The sequence below is a fragment of the Python bivittatus genome, unplaced genomic scaffold (assembly GCF_059951505.1).
Source record: "Python bivittatus isolate LINGU-HERP-01145 unplaced genomic scaffold, Pbiv_v1 ctg000070_np1212, whole genome shotgun sequence".
Lineage (NCBI taxonomy): Eukaryota > Metazoa > Chordata > Lepidosauria > Squamata > Pythonidae > Python > Python bivittatus.
Genome location: NW_028277034.1, coordinates 7,332,533 through 7,355,560, shown reverse-complemented (window position 1 = coordinate 7,355,560; position 23,028 = coordinate 7,332,533). Strand labels below are relative to the sequence as shown.

Here is a 23,028-nt window from a genome sequence, read left to right as displayed (position 1 = left end):
GTACCCCTTTGGAAGAATTTGGAACAGTTTAGAAAATAGGTAGCCTACAATAACTTTGTACCCCTTTGGTGTTTTTTCCATTTTAAATTAAGTTTCTCCTTTGATTTCCATTTTTCCCCACACTCTCTTTCTTTCCTCCTCCACCCTTGATATTTTGTTTTTACCTTTCTCTATTCTTTCTCTAGTTGTTCTCTTGGATTGGTAATGTCTATAATTTAACATAGTGAACAAAGGGGAAGTTTTTAAGCTAAAAACTTTAATCAATGGATTTACAGGGAAGAGAAAATAGTTAACTGAGGACAGCTTCTCCCAACCAAGTGCATTCCAGACATGCTGGAATACAATTGTGGTAACAATGGGAATGATGGGGGTTGTCGTTCAAGATTTGAAGATCATCAGTTTGGGAAAAAGCAGAATTTAAGACACCTATCCATAACTTTCCAGAATCCATTGCCTGGATTAGATTGGCCAAGGCTGTATATTTGCACATTTGAAAGCATCCTCGTTTTGAACATTTGAATGTAGACAAATCTTCTGTTCCAGCGGCATGAAACAGTAGAGAATGTCCAGCAAATACTAACTTGTGCTATTTGCCCAAGCCACTAACACAGATTCTGGAATACTACATAGAAAATGTTGCAAATATATACAATTATCCCATCTTGCCTAAAATAATATTAACCCAGTATTAATACTAATTACTAATTCTGTATCCTGAGATATTAAAAAAAGAAACATGTTAAATGTTAAATTGGCGTGTAATTAAATAATAATTAGAAGAAAGTATCTTAAAGGCCTCAGATTTTAGGCTGCTTTTTGTATAAATAAATAGTAACACACAAATAAACCCTGTAACAAATGATAAAGATTCAGGCAGAAAAATGCAAAGGTCCTGGTATTGATCCATTCACTATATCATATATATAGTATTTTCAGATGGGAACCATCTGCCATTTTAACCCAAAAGGAAGACAATCCAAAGGAAGAGCAGATTAAAAAAAATCATAAACACTGACAAAAATCATGTGCAATGCCTAGCTTTCCCACTTTTTCAACCAAGGATTGTCAGCTTTAGTTGAAACCTATATTAGAGATTGCAATGAATGTGTGCAAATGATACACACGTGTGTGTGTGTGTGTACACACACATGCACATAGACACACACACGCACACACATACATACACACATACCTGCCAGAAGCCAAACTCCAAAAAAGATAGGTCCAGGAAAAAAAACCTACATTTATATTATTTGACTGAATACTATATTTTTAACTGCCTATAAAACAAAGACCCCATTTATGAAGTCAATGGACCCTCTATATACATATGCATTGCAACCGTTCCTTCTCTCACCATAAAGTACTCTTACATGTGTGTGCACATACACCCCTCCCTCTTTCCAACATAAACAGCAAAAAAGAAAAAAGAAGGCAGAAGCAAAAAATAGAATATAAATGGGTTAAAGGGGAGGGGTAGCTGTGTTGGGAAAGGGACAAGAAGGAAAAAGGATAGAGAGAACAAAGCTGGATGGAATTAGGGCAAACAGATGTACCTAAATAAGGATGAAAAGAAAAAATAAAGGTCTTTTTAGGTATTACAACAAAGACTAATTCCACAGACAAACAGCCTCTCCCACACAACGGCTAATCTTCACCCATTTGTTTATCTTCAACAGTCTTGTCTATTCTTCTCAGCAACTCTAAGATAATCTTTACTCTCCCTTCCCCATTTCACAATTACGAGGATGTCTGCATTAGTCTGGTCCAAAAAGTCAAGATGGCAGCTATGATGGTGCAATCAAAGTGACACACCTAAAAAGTCAGGTGGAGCTTCAATTGCGCTGTTATGGTCATCTTGGCTTTTTTTTAAAACCATACCCTGCAGACACCCTTGGGTAATTATTTGGGGAAAAAAAGTCATATTCCAATTGGGTAAATGGTACATGGCTGCCTTTGTCAATGTAAAATTTTGAATCATTATGGTGGCATTGCAAGGGTGTGGGGAACCAAAAGAAACACTTCTGGTGCTATAGGAACATATTACAATAACCAGGAAACATTAGCATATACGTAAGACATGAAAGTACTGCTGAAATAGTATATGGCAGAAATAAACCCTTACTGAGTGCATAGCTGGAAGGTTTTACTAAACCACCCGAACTGGCCTGTGTTAATAGTTCATTTCCCATAAACATTTGCCACAGACAGTAATTCAATTTCCTATTCGGTTATTAAAAAGGGATAATTCATTTACTAAACATTAGGAGGTATACAGACTTCATTTCCTTTGGGCACATTTATGTTTGTGATTTATGTCTTGATTTAGTGGTGTATGACAATCACACTTTAAAAGATAAAATTATTTCTGGGAGGATAAATGCCACCAAGCCCTGTCTTATCTCAACTTAGCTGATGAAGAATAATTAATCAACTTTTAAGTTTTTTTAAGCTTTTAATCAGCTTTTTTTTTTAAAAAAGAAAAGGCTACGAAATCTTCATATGACTTTCTGACATTTCTAGATTAGGAGATTAATATGAATATAAATACTGGATTTCTCCTCCTTTGCAAATTGGAGTGGGGAATTTTGATTGTCAAGTAGCATTTGGAATCCGTTCATATTGTTTTGTAATTCATGAATAATTAATTATTCCTGCTTATTTTGTAATTCATGAATAATTATTCCTGCTTGTGTTCATTTCTTACCTTTTGCTCTTGACGGAGAAGATGGAGAAGAGGTTGTAACAGGCTTCCGAAGTGTTGAATAGGTGCTCTGTGTATCTGTACGACCAAGAGTGGAACGATTTGCATTCTGATCTGTGTGGACTTTCTGATGAGTTACCGCAGGCTCTGACTTCCTTCTTTTTCTGTAATCACTTGCAGTACTTGCAGAACTGGGGAAGAAAATAATAATGTAGAAACACATCTATAAAAGGTCTCCTTAGCAGTGAGCAAATAGTTAAGCTCATTAGCATACAGTACCAATACTAAAAGTCAAATTAAATAAGAAATTTAGCTATGTCAAAAATGTCACACATACTTCATGCTCTCTAGCAGTACTGTGTTAAAAATTTATTCTGCCTTTTTTCTTCTGCCTTGTTTTAATCTTTTTTTTTTTTTCAGTGAAAAGAACATGTTTGTGAAATTCTTCAGGATGAAGGGAAAGGTTCTAGTATTTGCTTTCCTTAAGAGGTGGCCAAGTAGTGTCTTGAAGTCTTAATCACATCCACTTGTGAAAATTACTACCTACGCTAGTTCTGAAAATCTACCCTACAATTTCCAAAACTACAATGTCTAGCAAGAATACAAAAATGCAGTGTTTGTTCTGATGCAATATTATTTATAAATAAGTGACAGAAGGGTAACAGAACCCTAAGAGGAAGCTACACCAAGATAGAAAATGAAGCATTCCACATTTTAGCTATCCTGTTTGCTTATTTAAAATGTTTATGCCATTGTTTAGAATAAAAATTGGAAATAAAAAGCATTTAAAATCAGTATACAAAATATTTTATTTCAAAGCGACAATAGAAACCCATTTCAACCAGACCAGTGTAAAAACATATGGTCATTAAAAACAGAGATAAATGGCATTTTATATGTAGAAGTTCCATGCTACTCTTTACTCTGTCAGACAGTGAAAAGAAAACCACGTTGGAGAAGAATGGAAGAATGGCACCTTCTTAAACCATGTTTATGAATGTTTGCCTGCTTTACATCAACACACATATGCGTTTGTAGAAAAATAACATATCCAAAGTGTGACATAAATAATTCTTCTAGTGCTACATATACTACCTAGTCATCTTTCTTTCTCTTTGCTTTGCAGGGACAAGAATGTTCTTGTCTTGAGCAAATCAAAGCTAATATGGATTCATAGTATCTCTATAAATATGAACCGTTGTTGCTAATTTGCTAGGAATGTAAATTAGGATTTCTGAATGTTATCACTCATATTTTATTTTATTTTGCTTTACACGTCAAAACATTCTCGCCCAACATGGCCCCTCCATACATGAATCAATGTAAAGACTAAGATTCCCAGAACTGTGAGTTGTAATCCCAACATATCTGCAAGATACCAGGTTGAGGAAGGCTGCACCAAAATGTATATCTGGATTAAATACATTTAGTTGAATTCAAGTTCATATTAATACATTACTACCATAATTAACAGCAGTACTTACTTATATTCTTTTATTTAAAGTTTGGCATTTCTAAAGCATGCAATATTATACTGATCGTAAACTATTTGCCCACTCTTGTGTAATGTCTCTATTGTGGGTCCCTTTTCTTGTTAACTTTTTGCTATTAAAAATTAAAGCAAAATCCCATTAACTCTGGGAGATTTATTGGTCTTGCTGCTATCAGCAAGCTCTTGCTGGTTGAGAAATTCTTTTGCTTTTCTGCTTTGTTTTTGTATGACTAGGTAGGATGTGGGGAAGATATATGATGGCACAATCACTTTGTTAACATTTACACAAAGAAACAAATTAACTTTTCCTAAATTATTTAAAATATGTTGTAATACTAAGTGAACTGGTTGCAATCTATCTATCATCTGTTAATATTTACCTTCCCTGGCTCTAATTCTATCCATAACTCTAGCTCTCTGATAGATGGAGGTTTTTCCAGAACAGGATTCTGAGCCTTCCCCAGATCTGTCCTTCCCCCTACAGTTCCCAACCCCATCTCCCCTCAGTTCCCTCCTCCCTCTGAAATATAAATTGGGGGGATATACACTGTGTTGCCATGCTTTGACTGGAAGTTCCACCATCCAGTCATCACACTCCCTTTACAGAATCTTCTGAAAATGACAGAGGATACAGGATGGTCGGGAACTCTCATCCCATAGCACATGGGGACAAATTATGTTTAATTCAAAGAGAAAATGGCACAAGGAAGTTATTGGAGCTGTACAAGGGTGAGAATCCTTGTAGGAAGCCTCAAGTCTACACTGTGCTTGAACCTAAAGAGGGACATGGAATTATCTTTCTGTAAGGAAAAAAAAATCCAAGCATATACTATAAGAACTGTTCTAAGGATGGATGGAATGGGGGATTTTGGAATAAAGAATTATTATGCATGCCCCAGAATTGACCTTAACTAGTTGTTAAGATAAATTCTGGGGCATGCATAATGTTTCTTTATTCCAAAATTCCACATTCCATCAGGATAAGCAAGAGGTTTTTCACAATTTGAAAGAGCTTTTTTCTTCCTACTTATATTTATATATTTGATTTCTCTTACCTAGAAGGTCTGTCCATGCCTCTGTCTGTTGGACCGTAATATAAAGAGGTCTGAAGAAATAAACAAGCATCTTATATTGAATTCCAAAAATATTCACAACAAAACATTATATATTGACTGTTTGAAGACTCTCAAAAACATTAGTATTATTAACTATGTAATTAAAATTTAGGTAGCTATCAAAGCTCATTTCAAACACTGTTTTTAATGTTGGACCTAATGTCCAGCAGCATTTTTTTCAGTCAGTTTCCCAAATTAAACTTTATATCCCTATATTGTATAGTATTGGAAACTGTATCAATGAAAAAACAGTAATTAAAAATTACAAGGTATTACTTGCCACAATATTAATGTCAAATCAAGATGGAAATTCTCTGCGAACATAGCTTAAACATCTGTAATTTACAATGCCATTTGTTGACCTTTTAAACTTCATCTTAAGCACACAATTTGGTTTCCCCAACTTAAAGATTTTGCTTTGCAACAGGAGTGAAATTAAAGTGATACATGGGAATGCAAATACTTTAAACTTGTCAATATAAATTCAGACTTTAGTAACAACCATTTTTAATCCAGCATTAGCAGTTGTTAAAACTTGGAATAGATATATATACAGGTAGTCCTTGTTTAACAACCACTTGTTCAGCAACCATTCAAAGTTACGACAGTACTGAACGAGGAAGCTTATGACTGATTCTCATAGTTGCGGCCATCGCAGCATCCCCCATTCACATGATCGCGATTCGGGCGCTTGGCAACCGGCTTGTAATTATGTCAGTTGCAGCATCCCACAATCACGTGATCACCATTTGTGACCTTCACTGCTAGCTTCTGACAAGCAAAGTCAATGGGGAAGCCAGCAGAAGGTTGCAAATGGCAATCACATGATGTCATGCCTAATGACTATGTGGGATTTGCTTAACAACAGCAACTGGAACTGCCACAACTGCCATTGTAAGTCAGAGCGGTCATGTGACATTACCCTTTACGACCGCATCACTTAGTGACAGAGTTGCTGTCCCAGTTACCATCATTAGGTGAGGACTATCTATATAACTAGCAGGGGTTGGAAAAAGAAGAATCTCATGTCAGGGACAGCTTGTCATATACATAAACCACCTGTGTCATTCACGGTACACATATTTTATGTTCAGGTCATGTCATTTCAGAGATTATTTGAGAAATCACAATCAAAATTTCAAACTCTGAACTACAGATAGTCCCCAGTTTAAAAATGAGTTCCGTTCCCAAGGTCCTTAAGCCAAATTTGTATGTAAGACGGAAGTATTACTGTATAATATTGTACAAGTAGTATTGTGTAATGAACTCAAACCATTGTATATTTAACTCGAATTTTGCTACAATAGGCTCTGTCCTTAACTATGGGTGTCTGTAACCCGGGGATTCTTAACCCAGGGACAACCTGTACTGTTCTTTGTACAAAAGCAAAAGCATTGTGGAAAACATATAGAAAGACATTGCTTTAAATTGCATTACAGCCCCTAAACCAGTATTGCATTGCATTTGTGCAGAAAACCACTGGAATTTTACTGTGGGAGCTGGTGAACTGTATCCCAGTCCTGTCCACCAGGGCTAGCAACAACACTGCAGGGTTTCTGTGAGGCAGGATTTCCCCTTCTATCACTTGTTACCTGCTCCTTCTAACTGGAGGTGCTAGGAATTAAACTTCTTAAGACAAAACTTACACTCTACAGCAGAGCTACAGTTCTTCCCTAGTAAAACAACCCATAAGTTGATATCTGAAAACAAACTCTTAGCATAGGTATTTCTTGACATACACATTTATCTTACTGTCAAACATTATTTCCTCTCAGGGTGGTCTAAGTCATTTTATTTGAGGCAAAGGACAAAGATGATTTCAGTGCGATTCTACCAATAGAAGCAGTATGGACTGACAAATGTTACTTCATTGCTTGGGTTAGGAGAATGTCCACTATTGCACCTAAGACAGGCAAATTCAGGGGTGTGGAACTCCCCTTTTCTATTAAAAAGGAAAGTTCAGGAGGCTGCAATATAATCTCTGCCAGTTGAACGGGCTGTATACTTTGCCTGGTAGGATAGCTCTAATTCCCTTTATAAACCCAGAAACACTTTGTGAAAAATATCAATATGGCTATATTAATATATTAACAACAACAAAGAAATAAGTAAATAAAATAATGGCAATAGTAATAAGAAGAGAAATTTGCTTTTTTTTAAAAAAATGTGAATATATTTCATGAAATTTGTTTGAAAACTAAATGATCAACATTGAAAAGAAGTTCAGGTTAATTTAAAGTGTACCAAGTTATGGAGTAAAGCATTTCTATATTAGCAGGGAACTAGTTTTGAAACAGATTTAAGCAAAGTTAGACAGCATTAAATAAGAAGATAATGGCAGTAAAATTTGCAGAGAAAGTATTTTATAATTGCATTACACACATCTCCAAGAATATTTGTTTTTTATTTGCATGAAATTCTTTGGACTTTATTCAGCATTACTCTGCAAATTGTATCTGCAGAAGATGTATGAGAATGTAATTCTGTATTCAAATTGTAGCACGCAGGTAGACATTGGTCAGACTGGGTTTTCAGAAATATACACTAAACCTAGCCGTTTTTAAAAGGCAAAATCAACTATTAAAAAAAGAATTTGGAACACAAGCCTTTAAGAAGAGCTCATGAAGAGCTCATGAACACAGTCTCAATTTAGTACTTTTATTAGAAAGACCATTATACATATTAGTAGGCCTTTTAATACAAAGTTCTCAAATTCATTCTTTGACTATTGCAGTTTACATAAAGAGTCCAGATGATAAATGCTTGTCTTATATGGGATAGAAGCTGAGTTCATCATTTTCTTTCCATTTTGGCTTTTGTGCACCAGCCTCTTGGAATTCTTTGTGAAAATCTCTCCTATGTATGCTTCAGGGATATCCAGTAGACAAGACTGGCTTTAGGCAGAGTGAGTTGGTATTCTTGGGTTCAGATGGACAGAAAATATCAGCAAGATCCACCCTGAAAATTGCTCTTAACTCTCTAAACTGCCCAATAAAGGTGCATATTTTGCTCTGTAAGCTAATTACAGACATGCAGTTGGAAAGCCTGAAGAACATAGTCTGTGAAGAAGTACTTTATAGAAAGACGACCAAAATGGCTTAAGATGTTCCTCATTATCCAGATATATATTGAAGGTGTTTTATTATCATAGAGGTATATGAAATCTACTGGAGACGTAACACACCTATTAGTTTTATTTCTTGGGTATGCAAATGGAAACTGTGCAATACTATTGAAGAAAACTGATTTGGGTTCTTTAAAAATGCTGAGTTTTTAAGGAAAACTAATTCACCTGATGCCAGAAAGATCAACGTTCCATAATAATCAAAACATCCAAACTAAAAAACAAAAAAGATTGGAGAAATGCTATCTCCTTTTTCAAATTTGGCAAGTTAAATTGCAGTGAAGCATCACTGTGCAGCAACTATGGTTAGTATTCTGAAGATAATTAGGCTGCATTTAACTTAGATACTTCTAGTAATCAATAAAATGTATTCATTACAAAAGTATTTTATTTGTCATCAATAAAAGTTGTACTATAACTTTTCCATTGTAGACTAAATAAGGTCTTTCAGTATCTTCATTAAGACTCCCACAATCCTGATGTTCTGGATCTACAGTAAGTTCTTATTTCTTTGTAGATGCAATGTTTTTGAACTGTTTATTGATTTGATTTCTATGACTATCCATTTGTACATAACTCTGGGAGGCTTAAAAAGGTTAAAAATAACAATATAGACAAATTAAGACTAGGAATGGGCATGCCTGGGGGCAGGGTGGGGAGGAATCCACAACAATTAACAATAAACAGTTCAAACTCAGTAGTGGGCTCACATGATATTCTGTCCTGTACCACTGCCTGTGGAAAAAGCCAGGTTCTCAAAGCTCTCTAGAAGAAGGCAGGGTTGGGCTGCATGGACCTTGGGGAAAATGCTATTCCAGATGGAAGATCCAGTGACAGAGAAGGAATGCCTCCTGGGTCCCACAAGAGTGTAAGATTTTACCAGACAGGCATAGACAATTGGAGACAGGTAAATTATTGTGAAATTGTTGTTTTAAAGTGCTATACCTATTCTGTTATTTTTTATTTTTAGACTATATTCCATTTTTTATCCTTTATTATTCTGATGTTTAAATTGCCACAAGTATACTTTGTTAAAAAACATGAGTAGAATCAGATGTAAATTAAGTTATCACTCCAGATACAAGATAGGCCCTAAAGCATTTCAAATTATAGGGACTAACACACACACAGAGGGAAAAAAGTCCTTGTGTCTAGAAACTTTCCATAACTTAGTAAAGCCAGCCAAAAGATGTGAACCACTGAGTATCTAAAATCATTGCAGAAAATAAAGATAAAGTTTGTGGAATCCATCATAAATTCATTTTTATATTACTTTTAAATTCTTAATTCTCTTCTGGTTATATCAATTTTGGATTCTAAACCAGTATTAAGACTTTTGGAATTAGTAATCCACTCTCCCAATTCCCAGCAGATTACTGTAGGTAGTTTATACACCCTGATGGAACCTCAAATGTACGGCTAGATTAATGAGTAGACATAACATGACGCCTTAAATTCATGTCTCTCTAATGTCCCAGTGTAGTATTTTGTTCAAATAGCAGAAAACAGATTAATAACACCTATCATTTGTCATTTCCCTCCCGTTTCCCATCTCCTAGTGCAGCAGCAATGCTTATTGTTAGATGGTTATGGAAATGAGGATTTTTCTATCCCAAATTACCTTCCATTCAGCAAAGGTAATTGTTATATTCTTTCTGTTCAAAAGTGTTGCCGAAGTCAAAGTCTTGTGATAAACTGGGTTGAGCTGGGAGTTTGTTTGGTCTGGTGCCTGGGGAAAGGGTGATTTTGTTTTTATCCTTGTTTTTATTGATTGTTGTGAGCCACCCAGGATTATTATATGAGATAATAGTGTAAGTTCTGTAAATAAATAAATAAAATAAGAAGAGCGCTGTTATGTTCTCATTGAAAGATATTTCATATTTCTGGCATTGTAGCTGGGCATTTGTGTATGCGCTAGAAAAAAGAACAAAGTTATAATTGTATAATTAGAAGGAGTTTTGCAGAATAATATGTAGGTGAACAGAATATACTAGCAATTAAACCAGAGAAAATTCATGACTTCAATATTCATGTTTTTCCCAAATTTAACCATCTATAGAAGAAACATGCTGATTTACCTCTTTGGAAAGACCTGGAGGATTGTCTTGAACATAATCCAAAAGCTTTTTAGGAGGCTGCATCATATAAGCAGAATTGCGAGATGAAATGGAGGAGAATCAATGGCAGCAAGGAATGAAACATGTGGAGAAGGTGACATAGTTAGAAACTGAGTGTTGACAGATTACAAGAGTGGTAAAATGCAACAAAATGGGAGGATCAGACTCAGGTAAAGAATATGTGATAGTAGCTAACCAACTATTTTAATAAACCTTCCACTGTTAGTAAAGCCTTAGGTAAAAAACAAAAGGAAAACACAACATCCCCAAATCCAACAGCATTAAATTGGGAAAGATGGAAGAATGATGGGGGCGGGGAAGGAGAGAATATAATCACTTGATCCTGTTTGAGGCTTTGCTGTGTTTTGAGTGAGGCTGATGCTTTCTGGGAAATTATGGATACAAACAATCCACGTTCCGCTATTCTGATTGTCTTCATTCACTGGGTTAGACCTGAAGAGAAGTTGGGTCTGGCATGGAAGCACTCATGATGGAATGTATTTCAGGTCATGGGGTGAATTGTAACAAACACCTCTTTCCAAGACCAGATAAAAAATACTAGTATAATTAGGCTAGGCTGCTGGAAAATAAAGAATAGAGCGTAACTGCTTAAAATAATTCCTTCAACATAGCAAATTGTTACAGTACATATCTGGAAATGGTATGTTTGAGATTTAGGGTCAAAGTACACTGAGATCCAGAGACCAAAGTAAATGGACAGCTATCATCAGAATAGCACTGAGAATATGTTTCCCCATTCCTCTCTGTAATGTCTAGAAGAACATCCCTTATCTTCCTGATACATGGAAGCCATTTATATAAAGGGGGCAGAGATAGGTGGGTGATTGTAATAAGTAAGGATACAGAAAAGTGCAAGGCAGAACTTTGCTGTGATTTCCAGTAGAGGCTGAATTTACCAGAATACCTAGTTTGGCCACAGGTTGCACTGAGATGGTTGTTGCAGAGGAAGCAGCAGCTTTTGAGAAATTGAAAGGTCTTTGGTAGACAATTAACAATGAAACTGTCAAAAGATGAGTCGTTAATGACTGTTCAAAGTTATCTTTCGTTTGTGAGAAATAGGCATCTATTTCTTTTGGTAGGGTTCCCAAGGGAGCTTTCATATTTGTTAGTGTTGTTCTGATTGGATTTTTCTCTTTATGGCTAAGAAAGCTGAATTTGTGCGAGATTCTTGCTTAGTTTGGTGGTAGATGGACAAAGCGGAAGGATGATGGAGGGCTTCTCTGTAACATCTTGTGTTATGATTATGAATCACAAGAAATAATTATGTAACTTTCCAAATTCAAGATTGTCTGGCTATTGTAAGCATTATTATTTCAGTAAGCATTACTGAAAATGCGACCAAAAATTGGTCTTATTACCTTCCCACAGAGGACTGAGGAGTACCTAAGTTCAGTTTGAGACCTGTTCCTCAACAATTCCTGATACACAGAACTGTCCTAGCTTCTAGCAGCTGTGCTGTTTCATAGTTTTGCCCTCAAACCTGGGCAGCTTATGCTTAACATCCATCAAAAAATTGCACATTTTTGGTGCTAATAGTTTCCTTCACACCTCATAACAGCAGTGCTATCACAGAAGCACAAGGCAGTTGTATACCAAATGGCAATGGGTTCTACAAAATCTGCAGATGGCAATGGCATTGTGTATTCTATTTATATCTAGAAAGATAATAAAAGTGGAGGGCTGATGCTTGATAATACCAAAAAAAGAAGAGTTTCTTTTCAGAGAGTGAATATTTATTCTCTTTAAATTTTGGTTTATTTCTGCAGGGCAAGACTCCATATAACTTTGCACTAGACTATAGTAATAATTATTCTCTGTTAAATCTAAATTAGATGATAGCTAGTAACACAAGGTGCTATTTGTCTAGCTTTTAGTATGTAGCTTGAATGCTCACTCAGTCCAAAGAATTGATTATTATCAGTTTCTTGTAAAGTTAAAAAGCTTCTTCAGCAAACATATAAGAAGTAGTTTATTAGTGAACCACCATCGAGCTATTCTTAAGCATCCCTATAGGAACTCTCCCCACCCCACCAATGAAATTTATATATGACACCTGCAACACAGAAACATATATTCCAAATACAATTGCAGTAATTATTCCTTTCTGAATGCACTTTCAGAATCTAGGGTTTTTACTCGAGAAATGTGTGAATTGGTCCAATTCCTAAAACTGATATATTAGTATTCTAGCCTCACTTACCGGACGTCCAAACTCCAGTTCTGAAAAGAATTTATACCAGGGTTCATTTTCTAAATCTATGTCATCTGGATTTATGCGATCAGTCTGGAACAGTTGTGAAGGAAAAAGGGAAGGAAAAGGCACACACTGATGAAAGTGTCAGAAATGATGTCACTCTGATGACATACCAACATTAAACATGCATAATAGGAAGGGAAGAAGGTGGAACAAAAACAAAGGAGTGGAGAAGGGGGATTTCATGGTGAAATGAGATTTGATCTGAGAGTTGTCACACACTGACTGGATTCCTCCTTTCCAGCCTGTCCTCCAAATAGTTGTGGTGCATGCACACACTACAAAAAATGCAATGTACTTAAAATAAAAAAAAACATATAAGTTTTATTATGCAATTCTTGTAACTTTTATGGACTTTTATGGATATACGAGTAATAAAAGATTCTCATGTTTTTTTAAAAAATAAATTGTTTCCTTTTTAGAATGTGTTACAAATGTTAGACAACTGGTGATAATTAGATGGACACGATTTGGAGCTCTACTTGGACCACCCAAGCAAAGTGTGTTAATTCTACATTTTAAAGCCAAGCATATAGTAGTAGTATAACAACCACTCAAACATCTCTAAACCTTGAGCCAAAGTTAAAAAAAAAAATCTCCCCATAATACTGATGGGTCCTCTGTGTGGAAAGTGGTTCTGTGTACTTGTAAAAAGCAGGATGGAAAGAGAGGAGCCACACACAGTGTTCAGGATAACTACATGATACTCAGCCACTCAATTAGTGCTTACCAACAGTTTAACGACTGAAAATAAACCTAGATATCCATTATAAATCCCCTTACAAAAGTATATCAGAACTAATCCATTCTCCAACATGCTTGAGATTAGAACCTATACTGAATATATTTCAAACCTCACTCAGACTTGATTTTCTTCATGGAGGAAGGATGGTATAAAATGTAATACACAATATCTTTTATTGCCAATTAAATAGCATTTCTCCAGCTCCCTGATTTGCCTCTAATGCTGATAATTCATGAAGCAAGCAATGGCAGCTGAAAGGAGGTTTCTGCAAGCTCAATTCCTTATCTTCAGTCAGGCTTCTTGTGTGTTATTTAGAGTTGTGAGCTATATTTCTCTTTTTAGAGCATCTTTAAATATACAATTTAAAGATCTAGCATTTGGGGCATGTCAGTGTTTTTTTTCCCTCTCAGTGGACGGCAGAGGGCAGCAAGAAACAGGTGTTCTGTTTTCTGAGCCTTTTGTAGGTTGGGAGCTACATGCTGGAATACGTCTATAACTGTGAGGCTGAACTTCGCTTTTCAAGACAGAGAATTTATATTGAAAGTTAAGAGAGTTCTGACAACATGATTCATGTTCGAAGCAGCACAAATATTAAATACTGTAGCACCTTCCATCCTATATTCTATGCACAGGCAAAAGTGCAGGAATAGCTGATGTTCCACTTTGTCACAACTGCTGACTGATGGCATGACTTCATAATAGTTTTCTCTTCTTTTCTTGGCTACTTAATACATTTTCCTGAATGCTGATGGGAATGGCAACTGCTGACTCTTACTCCTTGCAGGTGTTAGAAGTGTTTTATTCCTCCTGAATGCTAAAAGGTATTTCCAGTCCCCCTCAAAATAATAATAATAATAATAATAATGATGATGATGATGATGATGATGATGATGATGATGATGTAATTGCTCTAAACATGTTTCCTCCCATCTGAAGGACAATGCCATGGAAAAAACAGAATAATAATAAATGAAGCAAGATCAGCAATGCTTTTGCCCTGCTCTTCCCTTACCAGAATATAAATACAGCAGGAGAACAACTGTTGCAGGTATCATGAATCAAGGACAAAAACAGCAGCAACCTAGTTAAACCAAACCAGAGCATATGTCCAGGCACCACTATGAAAACTCTTAATATCCTTCTCAATCCCTGAAAAGTTAGTGGACTTTATCAAAATCCTCTAACTTTTCTTTCATTTTTATTCACCTGTTATTCTTATTCTTCCCATTGTTTCTTCACCGGCCATCACCATCACCATGAGCAGCATCCTGCATGTTTAAGCAAGAGAGCACCAAATACCTTTGCTTGTGGGAGAGACCACTGCCTGCTGAGGAGCACAAAGACAAAGCAAGACTGGGAATGGCTGTAAGTAAGGGAGTGTGCATCAGAACACTGGGCAGCCAGTACCTGCTGGAGCAGTGTCCCAGTGACCTGAGTGGATATATATTTAATAGCAAATATTTGCCGGTCAAAGGCTTCTGAGAGTTCCTAAGATTGGAAGAGTAACATTTATTTATCTTCAATGGCTGTTCTTAGAAGTAGACAATGGAAATCCTACATAACAACTGATAGGAGAGGCTATGAAGGACCATATTTGAACAGAACAGGCAAAAGAGGCTTTGGGTTGTAGAGCTAATAAGAGGTAGGTTGGAGGGACAGACAAACTCCTATTTTTGAATCATCTATCAACAATATCCAAATGTCCTATGAAATGGGAAGATGTTTTCTGGTCTTAGAAAAAAAAAATGAAGGGAGCTAGACTATCGGGTAGCAGGAGAATTCCTGCATCACTATAGGGAAAAGAAAAAAAAAGGCAAGCAAACCCAACCCAACCCAACCCAACAATAAAACAGCTAGATTTGTCCCCACTTCAGTCTTATATTATTTATGAGTGATGCTCCCCCATTTAAATTAATGCAGAACATGCACATCAATAAATCTGGACTTTAAATTTGTCTTGAGAGCTTAAAGCTTGATCATACTGTTTATGTTATGAATGCTGATACCCTCTAGATGTGTTGGATTACAGTTTACCAAATTCCTAACAAACAAGACTAATTATCATGTTGGTGTAAATTCTTGGATTTACAATCCAGCTAGAGAGTAAAAATTATTCTAGAGGGTTATTCTAGTTTGGGAAAGGTAATTCTAGAAAAATTCTAGGAAGAGGTGTTTTTTTTCTGATGTGTCTGGAAAAAAACCATGCATATATTTTCCAGAGATAAAGATGGTAGGAAATTATGAAATAGTATACTTAGGGTTGTTGAAGATTCATCCATTCTTCTGCAGTAACTAAATCTATTTGCATCACATGTGCTGTTGATCTCACAAACTGTCCCAAATTGAGACAGGCACTCTATCCAGATTCACAAGAAAAATAATTTATCATGTAACATTTGTATTATCAATGTATTGTACACATTTGTGAAACAGAAACTAACCAGATGAACTGTACATTATATAGCTGTACATATTCTTATATGCAACAATAATGAAGACAGAAATAGTGGACAAAGGCTAAGAAGAGAGACCTTTATCCAGATCAGCTATCAAAAGATTTTGTTCCCTTCATGAAGGCAACCCTGCCTGTAAGTAGTGAGTATGTGTGTGTGTTTGTGTGCATTTGTGCAGGTGTGAAAGGGAATAAGAATTAGCAGGCCAACAAGATGCAGATGGTGATGAAATGCTAGGAGAATTGGAAATGATGAAAAAAAGTCAAGAAGATGATGATCAACTGGGGCTAATCAGTGAGAAGTCCAGGTTCTCCTGGTATTCATAATTTATTTAAATGCCTATATTTCCTGTTCTGTTTCAAATAAAAATAATTTTTAATAATGGCAGAGTGCAGTGATTAAGAGGCTGAGGCTGCCAATTGCTCAGTAGTATCCCAAATACTACTTGTGGTGTACAGAACAGATTTATTTTGCTACATTAACGGAATAATTAAAGAATAGAACTGATGGAGATGTGTAAAATGAAGCTTCCAACAATTGTGAGAAAGTGACCATTACAGGAGAAAAACAGCTGTACATTTTTTCCAGTAACTTTTTAGCTCATGCTGTGTCACAACTAGCATGCCAACAAAACAAAATCACAACCAATTATACCCTCTATAATTTTTATGCAAATAGACTGTTGTACAGTTAACATTACTCATATAATGGAGACTTCTAAATTCTCCATTCTCGTTAATTGATTTAGAAACTGTCCAAAAGAAAATGATTCATGGAAGACCATAAATATTGTATAAGATCATAATTCTTTAAAACATAATTATTCATTCTTTTCACAACAGGGAAAATGCTTGGACTAAACAATACTTGGCAACTGTACTTCCAAGCTTAATTTGAGTAAAACCAAGAGAATCCCATGGGTCAAGGTTAAATTAGTTAGAGGATATATACTTTTTCCCCTAATTTAGAAAAGCTGATGGGAGAATATTTTGGCTGGAAAGATAGCCAGAGGGAAAATGGCTATACATCTGGCTAGCGTGCTTCGTTATTTTTCTGATTAAGTTCACAACCTCCTGGTGCTTTTCATGAAAAACGGACAAGCAGCTGTGCAATTCCCTGTGTAATTTTGAGTCAGATTGCCAGGACTGATATTTGCAGGGTAAGTATGGACTAGAATAATAACTTGCAATAGGACATAAGGTTAGATCTCATTTTGCTTGCTGGAAGTGCTATTTACTGAATCTAGATAGTCATAAAATGTTTCTTAAAATGGATGAAATCCCAATTTATTCTCTGATTCTGCTTTATTCACCATCTGGGAACTGTTTGCAGTTGAAAACATTTTTAAAAGGCTCATCTCACATTACACAAATTCTACTGTAGAAATGCCAACAAGAGCGCCCCCCCCTTCCAACTCCGATAAAACGTTTTGTAAATACCATCCTGGGCAATAACCACCAAATTTCTAAGCCCAGGAAAGCCTGCATATCATTAAAATGGCTAATTAGTTCAGTTTGTTTGGATTCCACCACTGAAACAAAGCCCAGATTCTAAAAATTAATCAGATGCGCAAACAGAGGTCACTGAAATGTAAATTGATGCAAATGTTTGTGGATTTATGTCCAAGAAAAGTTGTGTAACCTATGCCAAAATCTCATCTCACTCATCCAACATTTTATTAGCAGGCTTTGGAGATGAAGTTTGGTTTCTCAAATGGCTACCAGAATTAGCCCAGTGAAAGTTAATGCTGAGATGAAGTTAAGCAATTTTACCGAATGACTACATCTCATTAAATATTGAAAAGTAGAAATGTAATTGCAATTGCATGGAATTGAACATTGCAAGATGCACGGCATGATCCCCCACTTAGACATGATTCATTGTCATCATTCCTTTGCATATCACAAGAGGCAGGAAAGTACTTTCCTTAATAATCTCTAAACATTACATAGGATGAACTACACAGTAGAGGATGTTATGCAATAAATCATTATATAGAATAGTGGTTTTCAACAGCAGCCCTGTGTATCTTATAGGGTTCATTTACCCAGATTGAAGACACCCTACTAACCATTTGCCAAGGACATGTCCTGACAAGTGAATCTCCATTTTGTGGCCAGCTTGTTACTGAGGCAGGCTGGCACTGAGACAAGGTGTTCTGGCATCTTATGTTGGCATCAGATCTCCCTCATGGACAATCCACAACACACACAGGAGAGACTTTGGAGTTGGCAACTTGCTTCAGTGGCCTAGCAGGTCTACTATAAGACTGACTCTCTTCTACAGCCACTAGGTTCCACTTGTGTTGCAGCTGGCAAAGACTGGAGACCTCTCTTGCACAGCTATTCCTTTCTTTCTGATGTGTGTGCGTGTATATGTGTTCAGAGATGGGAATACTGACTTCATGTAACATGTGTTCCAGAAAATCAATATTCCAATTCTTCCATAAAACATGTGATTTGCTGAACTCAAAGATGAGCTGGATTCAGAGATTCAATCTTGAGAGAGCATGTGTGATATGTATCTGTGCATGTCTGTGTATCTGCATATATGGATATATATATATGTAAGTAGGTCTGTATGTGTGAACATGTATACACACAGAGAAAGAATGTGAGATCTGCAACAGACAGACATTCTAAAATATTCTTCCCCTCCCTCTGATAAACACAAGGTGGATTGTACCACCATTCCACCAGCTGCATTCTCCAAGATTTGACTGTGCACGAATCCATTCAGGCTTCGATGAATTTGCTGACTTCAGCCAGATCAGTAAGTTAAGCGTCTCCTCTATTATGCACTCAGGGAAGAGGCAGCGTCAGAACCATCAAAGCCACAATTCGGGGTGGGTAGAGAAGACAACCAGTGCTCTTCTACCACCATAGTATGATCTCCCTGACACAGAGCCAGTTGGTGATTTTACTTTTGATCATCTCTACTTTTAAGTTTGTCTCATGCCAACCTGGATGTCAGCTGGATTGTGTTGTATTTTTCCATTGACAAAAGCCTGGAGTTTTCAACTGCCTTGATCACCTCACTTCCCCCCTCCTCTCAGCAGCAAAGTAACAACAACAGGAACAACAACCAACCCAGACCCTTATTTTAAAGAATATACAAACTGATAAAGAATCTGAGCAGGCTGCTTTAGATTTAAACAAACAAACAATGGTACAACAAAAATAAGTATTAAATAATTATGAAATACCTAAATAAATAAATGATACTTAATGATAATACAACAAAGACACACCAACCACTGGTTAACCTGACAGGACACGTCCTTGGGGACAACCATTGGGGTGGCTGAAGAGGGAAGGTGAAGGCAGGGCAAGACTTCCAGTGGGGACAAGAAGGAGTAGCAAAGTCTTGGGATGCCTTTGTGGCATGCTTTAGCACAGCTGCTTTGCACTACACAGGCTATTTTTGTCACGGGCATATCAACCACCCAGTCTTCCAGGAGAACAAGAGACTGATAGTTCCCTAGAATTAAACAAAGAAAGATAGGAATACCAAGCCTGATCTATCAAAACCAAGCAACCCTCCCCACCATCCCTGAAAATATTCTAGCTGACTACAGATGAAGGGAGAGGGAGCACCTGGAGTCCCCAGCCCCCACTGGCCACACGCTCAGGATGGTGATAGGCAGGTCATTTTCCTGCTGTAGATGATACTGGAGGTGGAAGAATGGCATGGAATTCCTCAATCACTGCCCATTATACCAGCATGTGTGTGGGTAGCAACACTGACCACTCCTATTTCTGAGGGCAGCACTTTGGCTACTGATGTACTTTCCTTCAACAGAAGGACAGAAGGAAGTAGCATGTAACTCAAAATTTCTCTGGATGCCATTGCATATTCCCCCAAGTTGACACTTTTAAAACCCGGGATAAATATTTTCCATGATACTCACAAATTTCCCTGTCTAGAGTGAATAAGACTTGATTGCATCTATGTCCAACTCATTACTTAAAAAAAAAAAATCACAGGCCATGCTGTATTTGTTATGTACTCTGGTCTGTTACAATTAACTGATGAGGATGAGGATGATTGGGCAGTAGCAGAATTGGGCTCCTGGTGCTCTCTGAGCTTGGTTGTTTTCTTGCAGACATTTCATTACCAGGCTAGGTAACATCATCAGAGCAAGGGAGATTCAGTTTGCTGGCCATTTATATACAGTAGCTTGCCCTATCAATCCTGATGGAGATGTGGCTTCCTCCTTGATGATTCCTTGATAAGGGTATTGTTTTTTTCCCTGATTGTTTATCTGGTGCTGTTTCCCATTACCCCACTCTACCTTGCACTGATGATGTAATTTAGACTGGGGAAAAAATGTCTGCAGGGAAACAACTAAGCTCAGAGAACACCAAGAATCCAATAGTTCAACCCTGAGTTACAGATATTCTCTGCTATTAGCAATATATATATGCCAAATATAATTTCATCATGAAATGTGCTGGTTTGAGTTACCGCCCAAATGAAAAGTTCTCCACTTCTACATAACCCATGTTATAGATACATCTTAAGAAATATAGGAAGGTTGGAAATGTATAAACTATGGTCTTTCCCAATCCAATACTCTCCAGTTGTGTTAGGAATTGTCACATCTGGAGAATACGAAGTTGGGGAAGTCTATTCTAATTTATGGCATATGTAATATGACAAAATACAACTTCAAAGATTAGCATCACAATGTTACATCATAAGATAATAATAATAATAATGCTTAATAATCCACCTTGGCATTTAGCATATAAACCAACCAAGACAAAGCTGAAGTTTCTGAATGATATTGACCATGTTTAAAGGGAGCAATTCCAAAATGCTATATATTTAACTTTGCAATTAAAATATTTAGGAACAATTGTTGCTTCCATGTTAATCAGCATAAAATGTACTGATCAAGTTAGAATCAGTTTGTTTAGATCAAGATGTGGCAGTCACAATGCCAGCACTCTGCATGTGTCTTTCTATAAACACAGTTACTCCATGAATTAAGTACTCACGAGCAGACATAGTGAAAGAAGCCCCTTGGGTTACTGGAAAGGTTAGCGATCAGTATCAAAATGTAAGATTGCAGCCTCATTAAACATGCTTTTAATTAATTTAATTCTTAGTTTTAAAAAATTCTAATGAAGAATTTTAGTTACCAGTTAGTTTGCACTGAGCTATTATATGTGAAATATCAGTAATAACAAAATCACATGTGGATTTAATTTAATTCCTGGAGTGCTTTGGAACAAAGGTTTGATCTGCAGGTGTAACAACTCTCATGTTACTTCTATACATGCTGAAAAAACTACAAGGACAGTGACAAAATCTACACATTTTCATATTGCATCTAGAAGCTTGCAAGTATTAGCTAATCTATGCAACAAAATGAATGTGCATGTGTTTTACACTGAACCCACAATCCCCACAGTACCATATCAACTCAAGTAAAATAATTTTGTCTCATTGTTCTATGTTAAATCTTCAGTTAAACATTCTCTTCAAGAAAGGAACCCAATATTAGGAATGTATTATTGGGATAGGGGATACTTTATTATTTATTACTGGGGGTAGGTCAAGACCAGGTCCCCACCATCCCCTTGGGACCTTCTTGAACGGCTCTGCTATTATGGATGTTAGCAGACCTCTGTGAAAATTAATGGACAACTTGGCGGAAGAAGCAAAACATCTGCTCAACAGCAAGTTGTGTGGATGAGTCTCTAGGGCACTCTCTTGCCTTGGGTGTGAGTAAACACCTTAAAGGCAGACGAACCCATCTGATTTGGTCAGTTGCATGGAATGTGCAAGAGATCAAGGCAATCTATAGTCAACATGAGTCAAAGCCGACACAGTGAAGACTCATGGTCATCAATCTCCTGGAAGGAGAAGTCACTTGAACAGAATGATCTTATTGTACTTGTTAAAAGCACCTCATTACACTTAACAAAAGCATGTTAGATTTAAAGAATAAATGTTTCATTAAACTATTTATTGTGCATAAAAGTGGATAAACTCCACTCACTGGTCTTTCATGTTCAAGGATTGAAGACTTTCCTGGCTCATATTCAAAAATGCTTCTTGGTTCTGAACGAAATTTGCGGGTATCTACTTTTCTATCAGGAGGCTCCCACTCGTTTCTAAAAATAAAAATAAATTGACAACTGATTTATCTTCCAATGCATGCATCACAAAGGTTTTTAAGGTCAAATTAATGGATATTTTTCATAAAACTGGAATAAAAGTTCCACTACAATAGAGATTCTCTTGATTTTGAATTGAATTTCTAAGATTACTACACAGAAAATTATATGCCATATTAATATAATTATATTACATTTAAACATCAAAAGGCAAAAAGGTACTTTTTTTTTTTTTTTAAACTAAATAAATACTGAAACCTGGCTGAGTGAGATCTGCCTGCCTAGGTTTTGGGACCTTCATTGGCCATGATACCGAAGGAGTGAGATGGAGTGGTGATCTGACTCCACCACTAAAATTGGTGGCAGCCAGGGGCTTTGCGCATGAGGTAGTGGGCTGTGAGTACCTGTTTGTAAAATTGAGCTATAAGGACAAGTTGGGCATTTAGCCTGCGTACCACCCATCTTGCTGCTTGACAGAAACCCTTGCTGGGCTCCTAGAATAGTACCAGAGCCTCCCCAGCTTATAGTGCTGGGGGGCTTCAATTTACATGTCTTATGATGGGCTCTGAGTAGAGTTCAGGAATTGCTGGCCTTCCTGGCCTCCATGGCAATTGTGGGCTTGTCCCAAATAATCTGTGGCTCAATGCACATAGGTCGTCACACATTAAAATGAGTCTTCACTTTATAGCAGTAGCATCGTGATTAAAAAATGGAAGACATAGTTCATGATTCTTTGCTGTGGCCAGATCATTCCCTGATTCCCTGCAGGGTGGAAGGACCCATTAAATTGGTCTGCTCTAGGTGTCTTCTGGATCCAAATGGATTCCAGCAGGTGCTGGGGATTTCCATAGCAATCTTAGTCAACTCAGCCAAAT

General features: G+C 36.7%; 1 protein-coding gene across 12 annotated transcripts in view; it reads right to left on the bottom strand.

Moving 5' to 3' along the window:
- Window positions 1–23,028, bottom strand: part of SORBS2 (sorbin and SH3 domain containing 2) — a 187,169-nt gene that overhangs the window by 34,618 nt on the left and 129,523 nt on the right. For 9 of the 12 annotated variants that reach the window (XM_088131576.1, XM_088131516.1, XM_088131524.1 and 6 more), the window contains 5 exons: window positions 22,036–22,150; window positions 12,774–12,857; window positions 10,514–10,570; window positions 5,252–5,301; window positions 2,708–2,895 (listed from right to left, as the gene is read on the bottom strand). In XM_088131576.1, coding sequence (XP_087987702.1) covers window positions 2,708–2,895; window positions 5,252–5,301; window positions 10,514–10,570; window positions 12,774–12,857; window positions 22,036–22,150 — 494 coding nt within the window. The remainder of the gene's footprint in view (window positions 1–2,707; window positions 2,896–5,251; window positions 5,302–10,513; window positions 10,571–12,773; window positions 12,858–22,035; window positions 22,151–23,028) is intronic. The other 3 variants (XM_088131584.1, XM_088131556.1, XM_088131567.1) reach the window with 2 other exon arrangements.